Here is a 19,563-nt window from a genome sequence, read left to right on the forward strand (position 1 = left end):
GACCTCAGTGTGGCCCAGATGGGACACTCTCCACCCCATTTTGGGCTAAAGAATCCACAGATGTGTCTCTCACTTTCAAGAGTGTGGTGGAGGCAAGGCACACACACCCACACCATAAAGAGGGTTCTGAGCAAGGACTAATGGGCCTGTTGTACATTTTCTGTCTAATGGGCCTAGTCTCTCTTTCTATATATACCATATATACACCACAAAGAGGGTTCTGAGTAAGGACTGGTGTCTACATTGGGTCAATTCCATAGTATGTAAGTACACGGTGAAGGCTGAGCCAGGCAGATGCCCTGGTAAGAAACTAAACTTCAAACCAGTTGCTTTCAGAGAACAGCCAGCAAGGCTGCCTCTACCGGTCCAGGTCCTGTGGTAGGCCTGCAGTAGGTGGGGGTATTCTTTGTTTTCTTGAACAAAAGAGATATGTCTGCTGCTGTCTCAGAGTCCTCCCTGAGCCTGCTGGGAAGATCCACCACCCACCAGAGCCACAGGTGAGCAGGCCTGGAGGATGCAGCAGGCAGGGAGGCAGCCGAGGAGTACACATAGGGCAGGGCTGGTATGTTTTTAGGTGGGAGCATGCCACCTAAAAGTGGGGGTGGGTGGGTGGGGAGGGTCTCAGCTCAGTGCGGTGCTGACCCCACTGGCTTCCCTGGATACCACACCTCTCTCAGGCCCAAGAAGAATTGTTCTCACTCACATGCTGTCACAGGAAAGGCTGGTCCTTAGAGTGGCCCTTAAGTGTAAAGCTACCTTATAGAACCAGCTTAACTTCAGAAGTCCCCAGAGGCTGTGTAGCACAGAGTTGGGCTGAAGCAGGGCATCACCAGCTAGGAAGGGCAAGAGTCAGGGGCCGGCAAACAAGACAGACTAACAACACTTTGCCCACAAGATATCTTGTGGAAATTTTATTATATAGAGTGTAAAATGAATTGTCAGTCAAATAAAAAGAACACCTTTAAAAAACAACAACATGCATACCATTTCCAATGCCTTTTTAATAGTTAGACATTTCAAGCTTTGTAAGGAAAACAAGAACCGCAAACTGCAACAAGCGCGTTTCAAACGGAATGTTCCTCAGGTCAATTCAAAATGCAAGAAAAAATAGCTTCAATTCCGTTTTTTGTTTAAAAATACATGTTATCTGTACAAGATACACTACAGTAAACACTGGAAATCATATTACCCCTTTCATTAAACCAAAATTATTTAACTCATTCTGTGGTTAATACTAGATTTATTTATTTACCTAGTTAATTTGACAAATATTAAGAAAATATTTAAGGAAAAAGCAAAAAACACCCTGGAATTAAAAAATAGTTACTACATTTTTTTATATGGTTTAATGTCCACAGTGTTTGTTAAAAGTTATATTGAATTTCTTTTTAATATTAAAAATAACAGTATTTATATTTCTGAGAATAGAGAAAGGCTTTTTGTTTTTAAAACCAGCTTGGAGGTCTTAGACACACAACTGCCCCGGGTAATGGAAACAGGCAGCTTACAAGAAGGTAGACTGCGTCTCTGCATCACCATCAAAACGCTAGAAATGACACAACCCACAAATGACCCCTCCCACAACACAAGGACCCGTCTCAGTTCAAAATTCACATCATTAATTACAATACATAATAGTTCAGTTTTTTAAAAAAATGCACTAAAACCAGACAGCCAAGATACGAGAAATTAGAGGTGAAACACTTAATGAATTTACATTTACGAATATTTAAATACTGCTTAAAAATTTTTTAAAGAATTTGTTACATTACCACCTAAGACTTCCAAGCCATTTTTTCTGTTGTAACAAAAACCAAAAAAAACCAAAAACAGAAAAAAAGAGAAAAAAAAAAACCAACAACAACAATAACAACAACAAAAAAACCACCCAAACTGTAAATAAAAAGACACAAGACAAACCCATCATTTATGAAATGGCAGGCTCTGAGGAGAGCTCCCGTGATGAACTAACTGCCAGGCTCTGAGGAGAGCTCGGCACCTGAGCTGGCAGGTTTTGCTCCAAGAGCTCCAGAGCTTACACATTTACAAAGAAATCATGACACAAAAATTACCAGCAATGTTTAGTAACTCATTTTCCCGATTTTTAGAAAATTTCTGTTAATCTAAATATAGTGTTTCACAGAACAAAACAAAGGTCTTCATCGAAAGGTTTGCAAATCTAAAAATCTCTGTAACAAACAGGTTTCTCTCACACTGATTTCGGGGAAGAGCCGCGGCAGATGCCCATCTACTGCTCCTGTGGGGGGAGGGAGAGGGTCAGCCCAAGACCAGCACCTCACACCGGATACTGGATGCTAAGCACCTCAGGTTCTAGGGTCAAGATGGGGGGGGGGGGGTGTAAGGGGATGGCTTCTCTTGGGTCACCAGGCCTAATACCAGCTTCCTACAAGGCAAAGGTGCCCTATCAGGAGCCCTGACCCCAAGGAGAGCCCCTTCTTGGCTGAGGACTAGATAGAGCCCTCTAAGTTCCTCACAGAAAGAGGCCAAGTTGGCCCTCCACTTGCTTGGCCCCGAGGGTGCTGTCCCCCAGCCTGGCCACTCTCTGCAAGAACTACTGGAGTGGGCCTCATTCACTGCAGACCCAGCACACACACTATAGTCGGGGTCACTAGGCCCGGAGCTAGAAGGAGAACAGCATCTGATCGAGCTCAAGGGTTAGGAGTGGAGGGACAGAGGAGAGCCCACAGGCTCTCCTGGGACTAGCCTGGGACTAGGCAAGCTCAAAGGCTGGGTGGCATCATGGTGCTGGGGACTGGCTACAGACCTGGCTGTGGGCCTGAGCCTGCCCTAAAGTCTGCCCATAGAAGGCGGCCTGCTGCCTGTAGTACTCAGCCCAAGCCATCGTGTAGTCTGGTGGGGAGCTGGCCTGTGGGGCAGCACTGGTGGTATGACCTGGAGGACAAAGAACAGACAAGAGTTACGGAAGGGGAGGGTGTGGGAAGTCCTTTCTCAAGCATTACCAGCCTCTACCAAAGCCCACCTAGAGGCTACACTTTCTAGGACTACACTGCCCAATCTGCCTGCCAGCAACTCTGGATGCCAAAGAATCAACAGCCAGAGCGGGGAGACAGTGCAGTGTAGCTTTCAGGTGGGGCTAGGGTGAGGTAGAGCCGGTGTTAAATAGGCCCCAAGCCTCAGTGATGAGACCACCTTGACACCTGCCTGTCAGTCACCAGTGCAGCTAGTGGCCCAGATATGATTCTGCCCCCAAGGCCAAGCAGCTTTAACGTGGGCCTTCCAATCTGCAAATGATAGTTCAAGGTGTGAGGTGTTGCCAGGGAGGACTGGAGAGATGGCTCAGTGGTTAAGAGCACCGACTGCTCTTCCAGAGGTCCTGAGTTCAATTCCCAACAACCACATGGTGGCTCACAACCATCGGTAATGGGATCTGATGCCCTCCTCTGGTGTGTCTGAAGACAGTGCACTCACGTACATAAAATAAATAAATTTTTTTAAAAAAAAAATGTTGTCAGGGAACCCTACACTAGACCCAGAAATGGCTTAGACCTGAACATGCCAAGGCCCTCTGCTAAGACAATCACCCTGGGGGCATTTTTCATTTGGCACGAAAATCAGTTTCAAGCTTGACTCGGTTCCTGGTATTATAAGGAGAAATGGACTCCAAAGGTACTTCACTGGTACCAGCAACCAGTGAAGTGGTAGCCCCATTCTCTGCACTGTGACCTCTTGCCTGCCCTGACATGGCCCCCAATGACTGAGGACAGACAATACACCCAGCAGGCACTGGCCACATCTGGCTTCCTCTGACAAGACACAGGGAGAGACAAGGTGGGCACCTAGACACAGCCCCAGAGAGGGTGTCAAATAAACCAGGTGGCCCTGGACAGCAAGGCCCATAGCTGGACAGCACATGATGGACTGCTGCACTCACTCTGCTTTTTGTAATAGTCCTCCCAGGCCTTGCTGTAGTCGGGCTGGCTGTTCTGTGGCTGGCTCTGCTGGCCTGTGCAGAAAACAGACAGCAGTCAGGCCTTGCTCATCAACCCCCACCATGGCTCACTTCAGCCCCAGTCAAGTCAGTTTCAACCAAGGCCAAAGCCTTCTTAAACTCTGAACCTAGGTCCTCATGGACAGGGTCCAAATGGCGCTGACACCTCATGAGACCCACAAGCTCCACTGTGCCTCTGGACGAGAGAGGTTAGGAGCGGAGATTCCCTGTATAGAACCTGACATGAAGTCCTGACATAAAGTCATAGACCTGGGGTTTGAAGCCAGAGACCCTGTGCACATGTGTGATGGTGCACATGTCACTGGCAGAAGTAACAGGCCCACCTGGGACCCTGCCTGGCCTGGCCTTTCTGTGTGGGAACAGCACAGAGGCCTAGAGGCCTCCTTCTCCACTGTTGTCAGGGGAGACAAGAATGAGGAGACATCCAGTGTCAAGGAAAGGCAGCATTAGGCTTGGGCAGATAACAAGGCAGAGAGGTCAGGAACTAGCTCACCAAAGCCCCTCACCACTTATCAGAGTGAATGTGAGGCAGCCAGAGGCATGTGAAGACCATGCCAATCCACACAGCTCAGCAGACTGCCTGCTATTTTTGCCATGCTAATTAACTGAAGACCAATGGAGGGGTAGGGGACAGGTGCTGCACTGCAGCAAGTAACAGCTTCTGTTTTCTTCCCTGCAACATAGGGTGTGCACAGCACCGTGCCTGCACAGGTCCTGACCTGTACACAGGCACGGCTCAGCCACACAGCTGGAAGCAGCTAGTCTGTCTTGCTTCTTCCTGTTTACCACCCATACCAAAGCCAACCAACTAGGCTTCGGGTTCTGCTGGGCCCTGACTCTTAAGTGCACCCTCTGGGGAAGTGGGGAGGACCTTTCTTCCCAGGGGTATGTTTGGGAGCAACGGGGCAACAGGATCACAAGCCTGCCATCCTCTCGCCTCTTGGAACAGTATCCAGGAGCCCAGCACTTGGAGAACGCTACTTCCAAGGAGGCAAGGAGACAGCAGAATGCTCGGGAACCCAGTACTACCAGCTTAGCAGAGCAAGCCTGCTCAGTGTGACGTAGTGTGGACCCCAGCACCAGCAGGTACTCCCTGGGAAGCACCCGTCAGAGCCTGACACTGGAGTCATCAGAGCTGAGGGAGAAAAGGGACCAGAATGGCTGAGTTACAGAGCTCATGACACAGCTCAGCTGCAGTCTGAGAAAGGCAGAGCAGAGCCTGCTGGGCCACAGTGGACATGGAGAGGGACTCAAGACTGTACAAGACCCTCCTTGTAGCGGCTCAGCAGAGACAGTTGTTTCTGAGAAGTCTAGGTGACAGAAAGTGCCCTTTTCTAGGTCACTGGCAAGAAGTTGCCTTGACACAGGAGATAAAGTGAGGGCCCTCAGCAGGCAGGAGGCTGCTCAGGAAAGCAGAGGGCAGAGAAGCTCTTGGTTGGAGCTTAGCCTTAGAAATGGAGACGGGAAGGAGAGAGCCTTGTCAAACCACAGCAACTGTCATTCCCAGCCCCACCCCAGTTCTGAGGAGGTCAGGTGAGCCAGGGAAAGCAGCCTCCCCTTCTGTGCCTTTCCCACTGCCTGGGTCTTCTAGGTCCCCATCTCTAGGAGTAGACCTGAGCAACTCACCCCACCCCACCCAGCTGCCTGGCTCTGTGGGCATCAGCCACCCTGGTGTATATCCTCACACCTTGTGGGTCACTTACTTGGGACTTGTTGTGTAGGCTGCTGCCAAGCCTGGTAAGTGCTGCCCCAGCCTTGGGTCAGAAAAGCTGGAGGGCCACTGTGGGTGACAGAAGAATCCTTTGAGACAGTGCCGGGCACAGAGTTCTCCCCCTTTACTGTTTTGCCTCCCTCACCCCCACTACTGGCAGACGGACAGTTAATCACCTACCTCACAGGGGTGCTGTGGGGGTTCCCGTTAACTTTAGCAGCGATGTTGGGGAAGCCCCTGGGAGGGAAGGTGCTGTAGGGAAGGGAGGAGCACTGTTGATCTGCAGGAAGGGCTGGCTGCCCCCTCAACCCACTCCCCTCTCCCCAGGCACTGTGCTCCCTTGGGAAGACTGTGACTGGAAACCCCTGAGCTCTGGGCTTTACCCTGACTGGTCAGCAATCTATAGGACAGAACAGAGAGAGGAAAACACTGCGGTCCCCACCCAGGACTTGGATTAGCACTTCAGAGGAGTTGGACTAGGAAGGTTAGACGGGCAATGAACCTTCCACCAGGACGGAGGCAGAAGACTCACTTTTGATGCGGTGCAGCGGGTGGCTGGCTGAAGGGGCTCTGTCCGAAGGCCGCAGGGGCTCCAAGGCTGGCACCCTGTGAGGGCACAGAGGAGCTCTCATCTGTGTCGCCGAGTCACACTGCCCTCTGCCCAGGCCCACCCAGGGAAGCCACTATGGGAGGCAAGTCAAGTGAAGGAGACAGCTCTGCGCTCACACTAGCTTCCTTCCCCAGCAGACAATGTCTGCAGTGGTGGCTCTGCCCCTCAAATGACCAAGACCACCACACAGCCAGTCCTGGCACCACCACGATTGCCCTTGCATGTCACCCTGGGGGAGGACCAACCTGCTTGACTCTCCCGTCAATTTAGGCTGGCCCAGGGCTCTTTCTGCCATTCTACGTCCCCATTGAGGTGAGCAGTGGCCCATCTGTCCTCCATCAACACTCCCTTTCTTTATCTGCTTTGAGGTGCCTGAAACTAAAGCCAGAGTCAATGAAAGCTGCCTGCAGGGCTGGTGGCCAGGGTGCTGCCTGAGGGAGCCTGGGGCAGTGCTGGGGGAAGGCTGCTTTCCCACAGCTCATCTATGCCTGCAGGGACATGGCCAGAGGTCTGACTGCTGAAGCCCTGGCAGTCAAGTCAGAGACTTCTCTCATTGCATCTGGGGCCTGGCACTCCCTGAGCCTTGGACTTTCCTTTGGAGAGGAGAAGAGGCTGCCCCCACATGATGCAAGGATGGAAAGGCACAGGAAGCACAAGGTTCTGGGGGAAAGCAGGTACCTTGGACATCCAAAAGCAAATCCAGCTAGTATAAGCCAGGTGGGGAAAGGCCCGTGTACGTACGCCAACTTTCTCATCTATGAGATGCCTGGCCACCTCGATCTGCTGAGGAGCACCCCTGATGGTAAATATCCGCAGGTTAGGGTCGGTGTTAGGAGGGGGGTTCCGCTGAAGTTCCACATGGGCACCTGATTGTTGGTTGATGCTTTTGATGTTCTCGCCCCCTGCAGGCAGGAGATATGGTTGATTAGACCAGAGGTGACCCAGAGTCAGTGGCCTATGTTTAGGAGAAGCTGAAACGCACATGCTAACACTTGCCCACAAACAGTCACTCTGTTCTGCTTACTGCACATAGGCCCTGACAAAAATCCAGGGCTTCTTGTGGGCAACACTAGCCATCTGGAGTCAAGATGACTGTTGGAGCTGGACTGAAGCCTCTGTGGCCACAGGGCCCCATAGAAGGGTCCGGGCCCAACTGCTGCAGGCCACTGAACTCATTTCTGCCTGCCTTGAAGTCCACCCAGGAAAGGCTGACCCTCCTCAGTGTAAGAATGGAGACCTGATGGCCCTACCATACACAATGGGGGCCTTCAGCTTGGGTAGGGGCTGCCCTCCCTCCACAGGTCAAATGGGCGGCTACAGACCAACAATGCCTGGAGCCCACTCTGGTCTTCAATATTACACCCTGTTCCCTCTCAGGTCCCCCTGCCTTGGTGGGGGGATGGGTCCAGACAGAAGCAGTACAGAGGGGGAGGAGACAGGGCATATGGCCTAGATGGAGCGGGTGATGGAAATTTAGTTGTTCTCTCTGAAAGCCGGCAAGACTCAGCCTCTTAATGAAACATGTGTAACAAAAACTCCACTAGCCAGTGAACAATGACCCATTCTTCTGAAATTTCACAGAACTTACAGATCTATTGCATCAACTCTCTGGGAATAGAGTACTCTCAGAATACAAGGAAAACCTGGAGCACACGCTTTACAAAACTGCAGAGAACATGTTGGAAGGTCTGGTGTAAGGGGAGCAGGGAGCCCCACGAGCCCCAAAGCAGAGACCATGTGGTAAGTGTTGGGCTGCCCCTGCCCATTTCCAGTCACACCCAGCTTGAAATGACAGGTGTGCATATCCCAGAACTCTCCTTCCGCACTCCACCCTTCTCTACTGCCTCAGCAGATGAACGTTAATCTAAGCACACCACCAAGGGAGGGAGGCAGCTGAGGAGGAGAAAGAGCAGGGACAAGCTCTGACTTTAGTTCATCTCAAAAGGGTCAAGGAACAAAACTGGAGGGGAGTCCTGGTGACCATTCCAGGTAGTCGGGCTGACAGTGAAGTGTTTTCTGTATGCCCAGTGTAGCTCCTGGGTCCTCTTCTCAGAAGCTAAGGCCTTCATCATCTCTGCCCCATGAAGGGTAAGCTATTTTGTTCCCAATCAAGATTTGGATGCAATGAGGAAGAAAAAAGCAGAGAGCATGTCCACAGGCACTTGTACGTGTCTAGGCTCAGTAGTCCCTGGCAGCAGGCAAGAGTAAGTATGCCTGAGACTGACACCGGGCAGCCCCACCTTAGCCAGGCCAGCAGCCCAAGCCGCTCTGCTGGGAGGCCTCAGGAGCATGGCGATCGGACACGGAGGCACTGCAAAACTGCATACGGCCAGAAGGAGTTAATTTAAGTTCATCTTCCTTCAAAATGAGGTCACTAGTTTGGCACATGGTGGCTGTCTTGGACTCATTCAGCAGCCTGATCCATTCTTCCACCTGATGGGGGGCAGAAGTGACCCACCAGCAGCCGGCTGGACGTGAAATCGTAAAGCAATTAATCAAAGCTGCTAAAAGGCCTGGCTGACAAGAGCAGGGCTGGCCAGACTATCTGTCAATGTTGCTGTGTTTATCATGGAAATCCAGCAGGGGCCGGGAGGCTGTCCAAGGGCAGGAGTTGGGAGAGCTCTGCCTGGGCGCTCCTGCTTTCTCGCTCTCTTCGTCTCTCTCTGTCTCTGTCTCTTTCTGCCACATGCTTTTCCCAAGAAAAAGAAACAGCTCACTTGAAAGAGTCTCTCCATGATCACCTTAGCTTCTGGCGGGTCCCAGACAGTTACTGAACACTTTGCTCTGTTATCCCTGTCCTCTAGGACCTACTTGGGTGGCTCTGTAGAGGATGGACAATGACATGACACCACACACACAAACAAACAAACAAACACGCACGCACGCACGCACGCACGAGTACACAGATGGGGTGCTTCTGCCAGGGTTTTCTGTGACAGAGGCAAATGAAATTACTAACAAGATGGTTTTCAAAGTGCCGACACTCCTAGATGAGATCCCTGCCTATAGGTATCAGGTGGACTTAATCTCTTGGTACTGTCTACGAGCTGGGTGGGGTGTGGGAGCGCCTACCATTCTAAGCAGCTACTAGGATCTTTTACACATGTGAAAAGAAAAGCAAACTGCTCCTCCATCAGTCACCATGCTGCAATCCTAGAGCAGTGGTTCTTAAGCTGTGGGTCGGGACCTCTACAGGGGTCACATATCACATATCCTGTATACCAGCTATTAACATTCTAAGTCATAACAGTAGCAAAATTACAATTATAAAGTAGCAATGAAATAACGTTGCAGTTGGGGGTCATGAGAGCATGAGGAACTGTATGCATTAAAGGACTGCAGTGTCAGGAGGACTTAGAACCACTGACCTAGAGGCTGAAGCAAGAGGCTCACAAGGTAGAGGCAGCATGGGTAACTGATCGCAAACTAAAACCAAAACCCTTCACTTCTCCTACCATCCAATCATCTGAAAGACATGGATACCAGAGAGTATATCTTAAAAGAGGTCAGATACTCCCAAGTAGGGGGAACTACAAGTCCTGGGGCCGGTGCTAGTAACACTCACTCCAGCTCCCAAGGACACATAAGCAGAGCCTGAGATCTGCTGGTGGAAACAGGCCAAGACACATTCCCTGTAAGAAGAAATGGGGGGAGGGGGAAGGACATGACTCTGGGGAAAAGACATCTTATGCTGTCAAATGAACACTAAAGGGAAACACAAAAGCCAGTAAGTCCTGCTGGCAGCAAAGTCCAGCTCAGTGCTCCCAGGGAGGCTAGTCAAGACAAGGTGGTCCCATGGCCTACTCTGCCCACTCCCTGCTGGGTGTCAGGAAGGAAGGCACTATGCAGGCAAGAAAGAGGCTTTTCACCCAATGTTCTAAACAGCCCCCAAATGTTTAGGAGCAACTAACAAACCAATCTCTATTTCCCTCCACAAGCTGTATGCAACTGCTCCAAGGCTCCCATGCTGTCCACAAAGACTCAGTGCCCAAACCCACTGAGGGAAAGGATGTCTCCTGTCAGAAGCACTCTGCAGCAGGCATGAGCATGAGTGTTCGTGACTTATCTAGGACCAAGTTCATCAAAGTCCATAACAAGCACTGAAGGCTCACACCTTCCCCAGCCTCTCTCCAATAGCCTTGGGGGGGGGGTGTGTGTGTGTCCTAATTTCCAGATTACAACTCAAACATGTGCTTTGCCTCCATTATGACAAGCCAAGACAGTGAGCCCAGAGACACTTTGAATATAGGCTTTTCCTCCCTTGAGCAGCTGCAGGAGACAGAAAAAGCTGCCTCTTACCTTTACCTATCACGAGGCCGCATTTATCAGCTGGCACTGTGTATGTGACCTCCTGGACACCACCAGGAGTGCCCACACTCCAGTCGCCGCGGCCTCGGCCTCTTCCTCTTGCTACCGCGAGGCCTCCAAGGATCTCTCTTTCCTGGCAAGGGAAAATGGTGACAGTGAGGCTTTTGCCATCAGCACACTCATCCTTCCTGGTGAGCAGGTGAAATAATGACAGCATATATCTAACACTACACACCTGACCCTCAACGTTTCAGACTCAGAAGCTCGCATTCAGAATACAAGCAATTTGGTATAAAAAGTCACGTAAAAACATCCACATAGCATCTACATACCTGCCTATAACAGGAAGTCAAAAACTCTGGGCTGAAGCCTGGGACCTTTTGCATTTTCATTACAAGGGCCCTCAAGATTAGACTTTACTTGAAGCCAAGGCTAACTCTTGTTGGTCTGTTGGAGCGGATAATAGATGCTCAAGAGCTACCAGCATCTGAAAGTGACCTAACTCTCCAACAAGGCTACTTACTACAGAAGACAACCCAGTCACTGCACTGTGAGCTAAAACATTCTGTTCTCAGACCAGCAGAAAGGATTACGGGACTTAAAAAAAAAGTTTCTTGGGCTGGTGAGATGGCTCAGTGGGTTAAGACCGCTGCTGTCCTGATTTTGATCCCTGAGACTTGCTCACCTGGTGGAAGGAGAGATCCAAATCCTGCAAGTCGTCCTTCGACTTCCACACACAGGCCATTGCATGTGAACATGCACATATAATGACAAGTATACACAATAAAAATACATATTTAACAAAAAAAGCAGTTTTATCACCAAGAAGGCATAGAGAGATGCTCAAGAGTAACTTCTTAGAAAGGGTGGACTGTAGCAGAAGGCCTGTATTAAAAAGCCAGTCTGTCTTTAAGACCAAGGAGCAAAGGGACCTAGAAAGCCCAACTGGGTGTGTCTGGGAAACATGAGTCGCTCTAATGGAGGAGTCCTTCTATTCCATGCAAAGGCAGCAGGCCTCATCCCTCTTCCGTGCTTGGCCAACTTAGAGTCTGGAGCAGCTCTGCACAATGAACAAGTCCCTGCCGACTATGGACAACTACACACTCACCTAGAAGCTAAGCCAGCACAATGCTAAGCTAACTAGATGAGAAGACTGAAGGGTGAACAAGGTTCTCTGAGGGTTTCTGGTCAGGCTCTGACATGAGCAGCTGCAATGCTGGATATGACGGACAGATGGTTCTTCAGCTGCCAAACTTACAAAGGAAAGGTATTAACTATGTTCAACCCTAGAAAAACCACCTGGACTCTGGTTAAAAACCAAGCCCCAACCTGTGTACTTCTACCCAAGTGATCAGGAACTGAACAGGAGGCACACATTTACAATGAGACTGCTGGTGGGAGCCATACCAGACACAGTGCCTGGTCAAAGCCCTTGGTGTGCTGCTGCCAAGACAGGCAGAAACCCTGTTGTCACCTCAGAACTTGTCAGAAGTCATGGGCTAATGGAGGAACAGGCAATACAATTTCCACTATGCTATCCAGGCCTTTGGCTCTAGTTCCTGGCATGTGCTCACTCCTGCACACCTGGAGGATGTGGCAATCTGCACTATTTGCATGGCCTCCCTATCCCAAGTTTACAGATGCTAATGATGCCATACAAACTCACATTCTAAAAGCAAGCTTGGAACCAAGTAGAAGAGCAGGACTAGGACTAGTAGACTCCCAATCCCAATACTTGGGAGGCTGAGGCAGGAGATCAATGTAAGTTCGAGGCTAGCCTGTACTACAGAGCCAGGGTCTGTACCAAAATGCTCCCACACCATCAACAACAAAACTCAACTGTATGAAGACATGGTATTACAGGGACAGACTAAGTCCTGCTGTGCTTCCTGGATTCCATTCCAGTGGTTTTATATCAAATATACCTGACTACTGGTAGTGGGCACTCTGCTTGGTATTTGTCCTGTCAGGCACGTGCAACTTTTCCACAGAGACACAATCATCTACAAAACTCATGCTTCAGACCCGCAGAAGTGGGACTAGAGAGACATCCAGTGGTTAAGAGCACTTGAAGAGGATCCAGGTTCATTTTTTAGCGCTCATGCCAGGTGGCTCACACCAACCTGTTAACTCCGGTTGCATGGGATCCAACACTCTCTTATGGCCTCTATGGGTACTGCATACACGTTGTACATATACATACAAGCAAACATACACACAAAGCAAATATAACTACCCAAGCAAAACAAAAAGTTAAATAAAAACGAATTTAAAAATGTACATTAAGCTTGTAATTTTGTGTTGGGCTATAATTATAGGTGGCATGCATATAGCCTACGAGCCACAGACCAGACATAGCTGCCCCTAAGAAAACCCAGGGTATGTGACGTGACTCAATGGGCAAGGGTGCTTGCCACTGAACCTAACAACTGAAGCTGATCCTCAAGAGGAGCACAATGGAGTCTCTAGAGAATTGATTGGCACATTCATGCCATACCTTGTATGCACCATACATACATGTACACTGCACACACATGAAGTAAATGTGAAGTAAAAACCTAGACTCTGTGTGATAAATGCAGGGGTAACAAACCAGTAAGGAAAAGCGCACAGGCAGGAGAAGGCAGATATAGAGAAGCTTCTGGGCTCTAATTAGGGGCCTGAGCAGCCAGGGCACCAAGGTGCTGCTGGGTGGCTTGCCTATGGTGCACTGTCTGTTTCTAGGTGGGTTCATCGAGTCAGAGTGCTGGACCCACCTGTGCCGTGAGGATGAGCTCATTGATGATTCGAGCTGCATGCTGACACCGATCTGGAGGGCCCATGACCTGCGCTGCTCTTTCTGGACTAATCCCATCGTCTGTGGAATCAGATGAGACAGGGTAAAGACAAGTCCAAGGGCAAGGATGCAAAGAGAGTGTCACAGTCTAAACTCTGAGTGTGATGAGGACTGTGAGTGTGTCTTCACATGCTTCAGGGTGACACCCGATCATTGTCATGTATAGATGACACAACACTTGGGAGACTGAGGTAGGACAACACCGAGCTCAAGGCCGTCTCAGCAACAGTCAGATCTTTGCCTTCCATGAAAGATGTTTGCCTTTCTTTGTGACAGTAAACTGTCTGATTAAATAAAATCTAAATGGGGTATTTTGTAAAGAAATCTTTACTTCGCAAAATTACAAACTGAAAATGCCATATTAAAATCTTCATTTCTGGGCGGTGGTGGCGCACGCCTTTAATCCCAGCACTTGGGAGGCAGAGGCAGGCAGATTTCTCAGTTCGAGGCCAGCCTGGTCTACAGAGTGAGTTCCAGGACAGCCAGGGCTACACGGAGAAACCCTGTCTCGAAAAGCCAAAAAAAAAAAAAAAAAAAAAAATCTTCATTTCTTGGGGGAAGGGGGCTAGAAACCACAGGCCAGAAAGAAAACCAAGTCAGTATACAACCAAGGAAAGACACAATGACCGGGAGCAAACAGAGACTGCCAAAGAGAAAGAGAAAGAGAAAATGCACACATGGTTAACACAGTCCACGTCTAGGGCTACACCAAACCAACCTGGTTTGAACTGGATCCTCACGCCAGCGTCATTCTGGATCTTCTTAATCATCTCTCCGTTTCTTCCTATGACAATCCCAACAACAAATCTGGGCACAGACACCTGGACAGGGAGACATAACCCATCAGAGCTTGTGCACAAGTGGCTTTGTAAACATCGAATCCATCTTAACTCTGTGTGTATGTGGCACACGAGTACAGGTGCCCTCAGCGACAGTGGATGCCCTAGGGCTTGAACTACAGGTAGCTGTGAGCTGTCATGTGGGTACTGGCATCTGAACCCAGTTCTTCTGGCAAGAGCAGCCACTGCTACTAACTGCTAAGTCCTTGGCCTTTTCTTTTAATAGGGAAAATTTTAAAATAAGTGACTTTGCTTTTATTATAGTGTAATTCCAAAATTAAAATAATAAGGCTGTTTCCCTTTAGAGTAATTCTGTGACTAATAATTATCTTGCTCACGACTGTATGAAGTATAAAATTGGACTAAAAAGGGTTATAAAAATAAGGGAACTCCTACAGAGAAAAGATTTAAAATGATCATTTTTATCTCCCAAGTTCTGTGAAATGCGTACAAATACATCATGCTGGCTATCTCTCCCTGTGGTCTCCTGTAGTCATCTATTCTCTAACTGAAAAGCTGTGGTACAATGCACAAGCCACAGCATCAGCCGCTGGCATGCTGCTGTGGAGCAACCAGCAGCACCAACTAGACTCAGGAGCCACTGGTCACCACAGAAACTGCACCACTGAACACTAATACTGCTTGCTTCTTGCTTCTACTGTGCTCTCTGCACGACTCTGCCTCATCCAAAGTAGCCACTGTAAATCTGGCTCACTGCACCAGGTGTGATATTTGTACACTGTGGCAGAAATTAAAATTGCAGGACAGATTTTGATACCAATTCATCTCATCAATAAGACAATATTATAGATTTGATACAACTACAATATATTATCATTGAGAAAACTTGGATTTTGGCCCCCACCTGGACGTCAAGTAAACCTTTAAAGCAAACCTGAAAAGCAGAGGCGAGACCTGCCCAGTAATGCAGCTGGCTCTCCATGCTTGGTCCCTCTTCACGTCCCTGAGCAGTATGACCAGTGACTTTAGTGCCCCTCTTCCGCTTTTGAGACAGGGTCGTATCAATATGTAGCCCTAAGTGGCTTGGGGCTTGTTCTGTAAACCAGGCTGGCTCTGAACTCAACCTTGTTTGCCCTCTGACCTGTGAGTCCAGCTTACCTCTATACTACCTCCTCCCGCTCGGGAGGTGAAATCGCTGCGCACGCCCCGGAAGTCAGCCTGATCTTTCTCTCGGATGATCTCCAGGACCATTTCTCTTGCTTGCTGTACAAAGAGAAACAAAAGGCACCAATGGGGGAAACCCTGGAAAGACAGCAGCATGAAATGCCAGGATCATGACCACTGGGACCCAAGACCGTGGAGGTATTCAGCTGCTGGCAAGGACGAGAGCTCTTAGAGGCATGTCTTCATCTGGCTCTGCCTCTGTCTCTAAGGTTCACACTGATACACCCACTCACTTTACTTGCAGTTAGGTCAACACAGGTAAGGAAGGTGTGGTAGAAAAATCCCTTCCAGTGGCCTCAAGAGTTCTGGTGGAGGCTCCCTTGAAGTCAGAGGACAGGGAAGACAGGCCACAGACACAGCTCCTGCCCTCAGAACTCTTAGATCTTGACTTTTTACACCTGAGTGCCAGGAGCAGAGCCTAGGAGCTTGTACAACCCTAGGCTTGTGGTGTATGAGCAAGCCACAGCCCAGGTCAGCTCAACTGCAGCAGTTATTGAGTTCTGGTGAAGATGGCCTCGCAGACTGGAAAGTATGAGGTGGATCCACTGTCTCTTCCCACAAGGGATGTGCCTCTACTTACACTGTTTTTAATAAAATAATGGGCTTAGTGCTGTTCACTCTGCCCAGGACTTTAGGTTTAGTGTTAGCACTACAAAAGGAAAGAACTGAAGAACTTAAAAATCAATTATTTCCCTGCAAATTTATGAAGAGAGGTCAATAAAATACAGGCATTTCCCTGAGAGAGACCCCCCCCCCCCTTTTTTTGGGTTTTTTGAGACAGGATTTCTCTGTGTAGTTCTGGCTGTCCTGGAACTCACTGTAGACCAGGCTGGCCTCGAACTCAGAAATCTGCCTGCCTCTGTCTCCCAAGTGCTGGGATTAAAGGCATGTGTCACCACTGCCCGGCGAGAGACCCCTTCTAAGAAGCTGGGGACATAAGTGTTTGTAGACCGGTTTTACCACACACAAAGCCACAGGCTCAACCCCTAGCACTGTGTAAACTGTGATCCATTGGCTCGCACCTGAAACTGACTGATGAGCAAAAACCAAGATGCAATCTGGCTGTGTACTTATGTTTGTGTTGATATGTGGAAGCCTGAGGAGTTGTACACCTTGTATTTATTTATTTATTTATTTATTTATTTATTTTTAAGATTTATTGACTTTATGTATGTGAGCACACTGTAGCTGTCTTCAGACACACCAGAAGAAGGCATCAGATCCCATTACAGATGGTTCTGAGCCACCATGTGGTTGCTGGGAATTGAACTCAGAACCTCTGGAAGAACAGCCAGTGCTCTTAACCAGTGAGCCATCTCTCTAGCACCTGTATATCTTGACTTTTCAGAGGGCCTCTCGCTGGCCTAGAGGTTTCCAAGAAGGCTAGGCTAGGCTGCCTGACCAGAGACCTCTAGGGATCCACCTATCTCTGCTGTTCCAGAGCAGAGAATAACAAGTGTGTCATTCATACCCAGCTTCTCTTTTCTTTAAGTATGTTTTGGGGACTGGACTCAAGTCCTCATGCTTGCTTGCCAGGCAGTCACTTTAGCCATTAAGTTATCTTCCCAGCCCAGTAATCTCATTTTAAGGATGGCTGGCAGTTCTGGGGAGGAAGGGCACTGGGAGCAGCTGGCCTGAAGGGAGAGGGGAGCTAAAGTATCGCTGGCCCTCCACCCAGCTCTCAGCAGCACCGCTCTTTTGTGCCATCAGTGAGAGCAGCCCAAGGAGGGAAAGTCAACCAGAGGCCAACTTCACTGGGTCAAAGTGCAGTACTTTTCTTTTAGTTGCTGTTTTTGTTTTTCAAGACAAAGTTTCTCTGTGTAGCACTGGCTGTCCTGGAACTGAGAGATCCACCTGCCTCTGTCTCCTGAGTGCTGGGATTAAAGGTATGCACCCCTGCTCCCCAAGCCCAATGCTCTTAAAGATGCATGACAAGTTAGGTGTTTTAAGAAGAAACAAGCTGCAGATGACAGAACACTGGAATTTCACCAACATCTTATACCCACAGACACTTGCATTTCTGGACCAGGACAAGCGACTAGCAGCCACAGGCTCATCTTTCAACTCAGAAAGCTGCACTGATGGCAAACATGTGTCTGGGCTCTAGCCCTTGTTTTCATCTGTACCCCGACCTGGCCCGGGTTTAAGCTGACCACAGCCCAGCAAGACTAACAGTATACCTAATCTGGGTTACCCAAGATCATCGGAAATGTGAACACCAGTGCATGCACTGCCTGAAGCAGTGGCCTGTTACGTGGCCACACTCAGCCAGTGGCTTTGGCACTGGGCACAGCTAGACACACTTTATCTCCATCATATTTTCCCCAAAGATGCACCACCAAGTGTTGACAACCACTTGGCTCAGATCAGCATTTCTCAACATGCGGGTCACAACATGCCTCTTCCCAAGGAGAAATAACCCTTTCATAGGGGTTGCCTAAGACCACTGGAAAACATAAATATTTACATTACGATTCAGAACAGTAGTAAAACTACATTTATGAAGTAGTAACAAAAATAACTCTATGGTTGGGGTCACCACAATATGAGGAACTGTATTAAAGGGTGGCACTATTAGGAAGGTTGAGAACCACTAGGTTAGACAAAGCTGACCCATGAGTTCCCTCCTACCTGCACTTTAAACAGATCTCCAGTGATGCGGAGAGGCTTGTCTGCTCCTGTAGGCAGCGGGCCGTCCTGGATCATGACCATTTTCACACCTGTCCGCTCCTGAAGGGGAACATGCAATCATACAGCTCTCAGTGTCATAGGGGAACTGCACGATGCCTCCAGAAGCAGACTGGGCTGGTTCATCGTAAAGTCTATGTCCTCCCTCCCACAGGGAAGATTCTCATCTGGACCCAGGCTGGCTTGTGGGAACACTGACAGACATAAGACAAAAGCTCAGTGTGCTCATCCTCTATTCACGTCTGCAGAGTCTAAGCTCTAGGACACGGCTCCTACTGAGTGCTACACACTAACGTGTGTTCTGATCATTGTTAGGCAATGACAACACGTGCCCACCATGAGATCAAGTGCTGCCCCACTCCCATCCCAAACTACCCAGGGGCTCAGGGCTAAGTGGTTGAAATGTGTGTTCTGTGATACCAAGTCCTAAGCTTTCACAATTTACCCTAGGTTGTGGAGGGCCTTCTACAATCTGAGGCCTGAGGTATGACACATAGGCCATCACCTGCGAAAGCCACAACGTTTTGAAGTCTGCTTAAAACTGAACTCGAGGAGTACTGGCATTCTTGGGTCAGTGTAACTATTGTCTGTCTGTCTGGGAACATATATACTGCCTTAGCTGGATGTTCAATCTCAAACATTCTGTCATATTTGGTTTTGTTTTTTTCCAGGCAGGGTTTATCTATTTGATCCTGGCTGTCCTGGAACTAGCTCTGTAGATCAGGGTGGTTCCAAACTCAGAAATCTGCCTGCCTTTGCCTCCCTTGGCGCTGGGATTAAAGGCGTGCGCCACCACCACCCAGCTTTCAAACATCTTGATTAGAGCTACCTCAGATAAAGGGCTCTGCAACTAAGAGCTGCCTCCTCACTGTGACTCATGGGAATTAGGGACTAGGTATCTGTCCAGCTCTGAGTATAGTGAGGCCATCACCACCCTCTTCTATAGACAAGAACCCCGAGTCCCTGAAAAGTAATGAGCACTTGAGGCTTTTTTACCTTGAGGTCTTTTAATGTAGCCCAGGTTAGTTTAGAACTCACATAGAGCCACCTGCTTCTGCCTCGGAGTGCTGCTGGGATGCTGACGAAGGCCTGTGTCACAGCTAGGCTTTTGAAGTTGTTTGCACAGTTTTTAAAGATAAAGTCTTGCTATATATTGGCCAGGCTAGCCTCTAATATATAATCTTCCCACCTTAGCTTCCTAAGTGCTAAGACTCCAGGCCTGTGCCACCTATTAATGAACCTAGCTATTAATGTGCCTAGCTATTAATGGACCCCCTCCCGCTCAAGCTAGGGTCTCATGTAGCCAAGGATGCCCTCAAACTCTTGAACTCCTGATCCTCCTGCCCTCAGCCCAGGTGTGAAATTCCAGGTATGTGACCCCAGTCTGTCTAAGTG

The 19,563-nt window shown here is 49.0% G+C and overlaps 1 protein-coding gene across 4 annotated transcripts in view; it reads right to left on the minus strand.

Moving 5' to 3' along the window:
• Window positions 1-879: 879 nt before the first annotated feature.
• Fubp3 (far upstream element binding protein 3) overlaps window positions 880-19,563 on the minus strand; it is a 50,176-nt gene continuing 31,492 nt past the window's right edge. For 2 of the 4 annotated variants that reach the window (XM_028756983.1, XM_028756982.1), the window contains exons 8-18: window positions 18,112-18,210; window positions 15,415-15,519; window positions 14,175-14,277; window positions 13,377-13,477; window positions 10,612-10,753; window positions 7,054-7,214; window positions 6,235-6,308; window positions 5,883-5,954; window positions 5,695-5,771; window positions 3,914-3,985; window positions 2,269-2,913 (exon numbers count right to left, since the gene is read on the minus strand). In XM_028756983.1, the coding sequence (XP_028612816.1) occupies window positions 2,759-2,913; window positions 3,914-3,985; window positions 5,695-5,771; window positions 5,883-5,954; window positions 6,235-6,308; window positions 7,054-7,214; window positions 10,612-10,753; window positions 13,377-13,477; window positions 14,175-14,277; window positions 15,415-15,519; window positions 18,112-18,210 (1,161 nt within the window). In that variant the 3' untranslated portion in view covers window positions 2,269-2,758. The other 2 variants (XM_028756984.1, XM_028756985.1) reach the window with 2 other exon arrangements.

The sequence above is a fragment of the Grammomys surdaster genome, unplaced genomic scaffold (assembly GCF_004785775.1).
Source record: "Grammomys surdaster isolate TR1022 unplaced genomic scaffold, NIH_TR_1.0 126133, whole genome shotgun sequence".
Classification (NCBI taxonomy): domain Eukaryota; kingdom Metazoa; phylum Chordata; class Mammalia; order Rodentia; family Muridae; genus Grammomys; species Grammomys surdaster.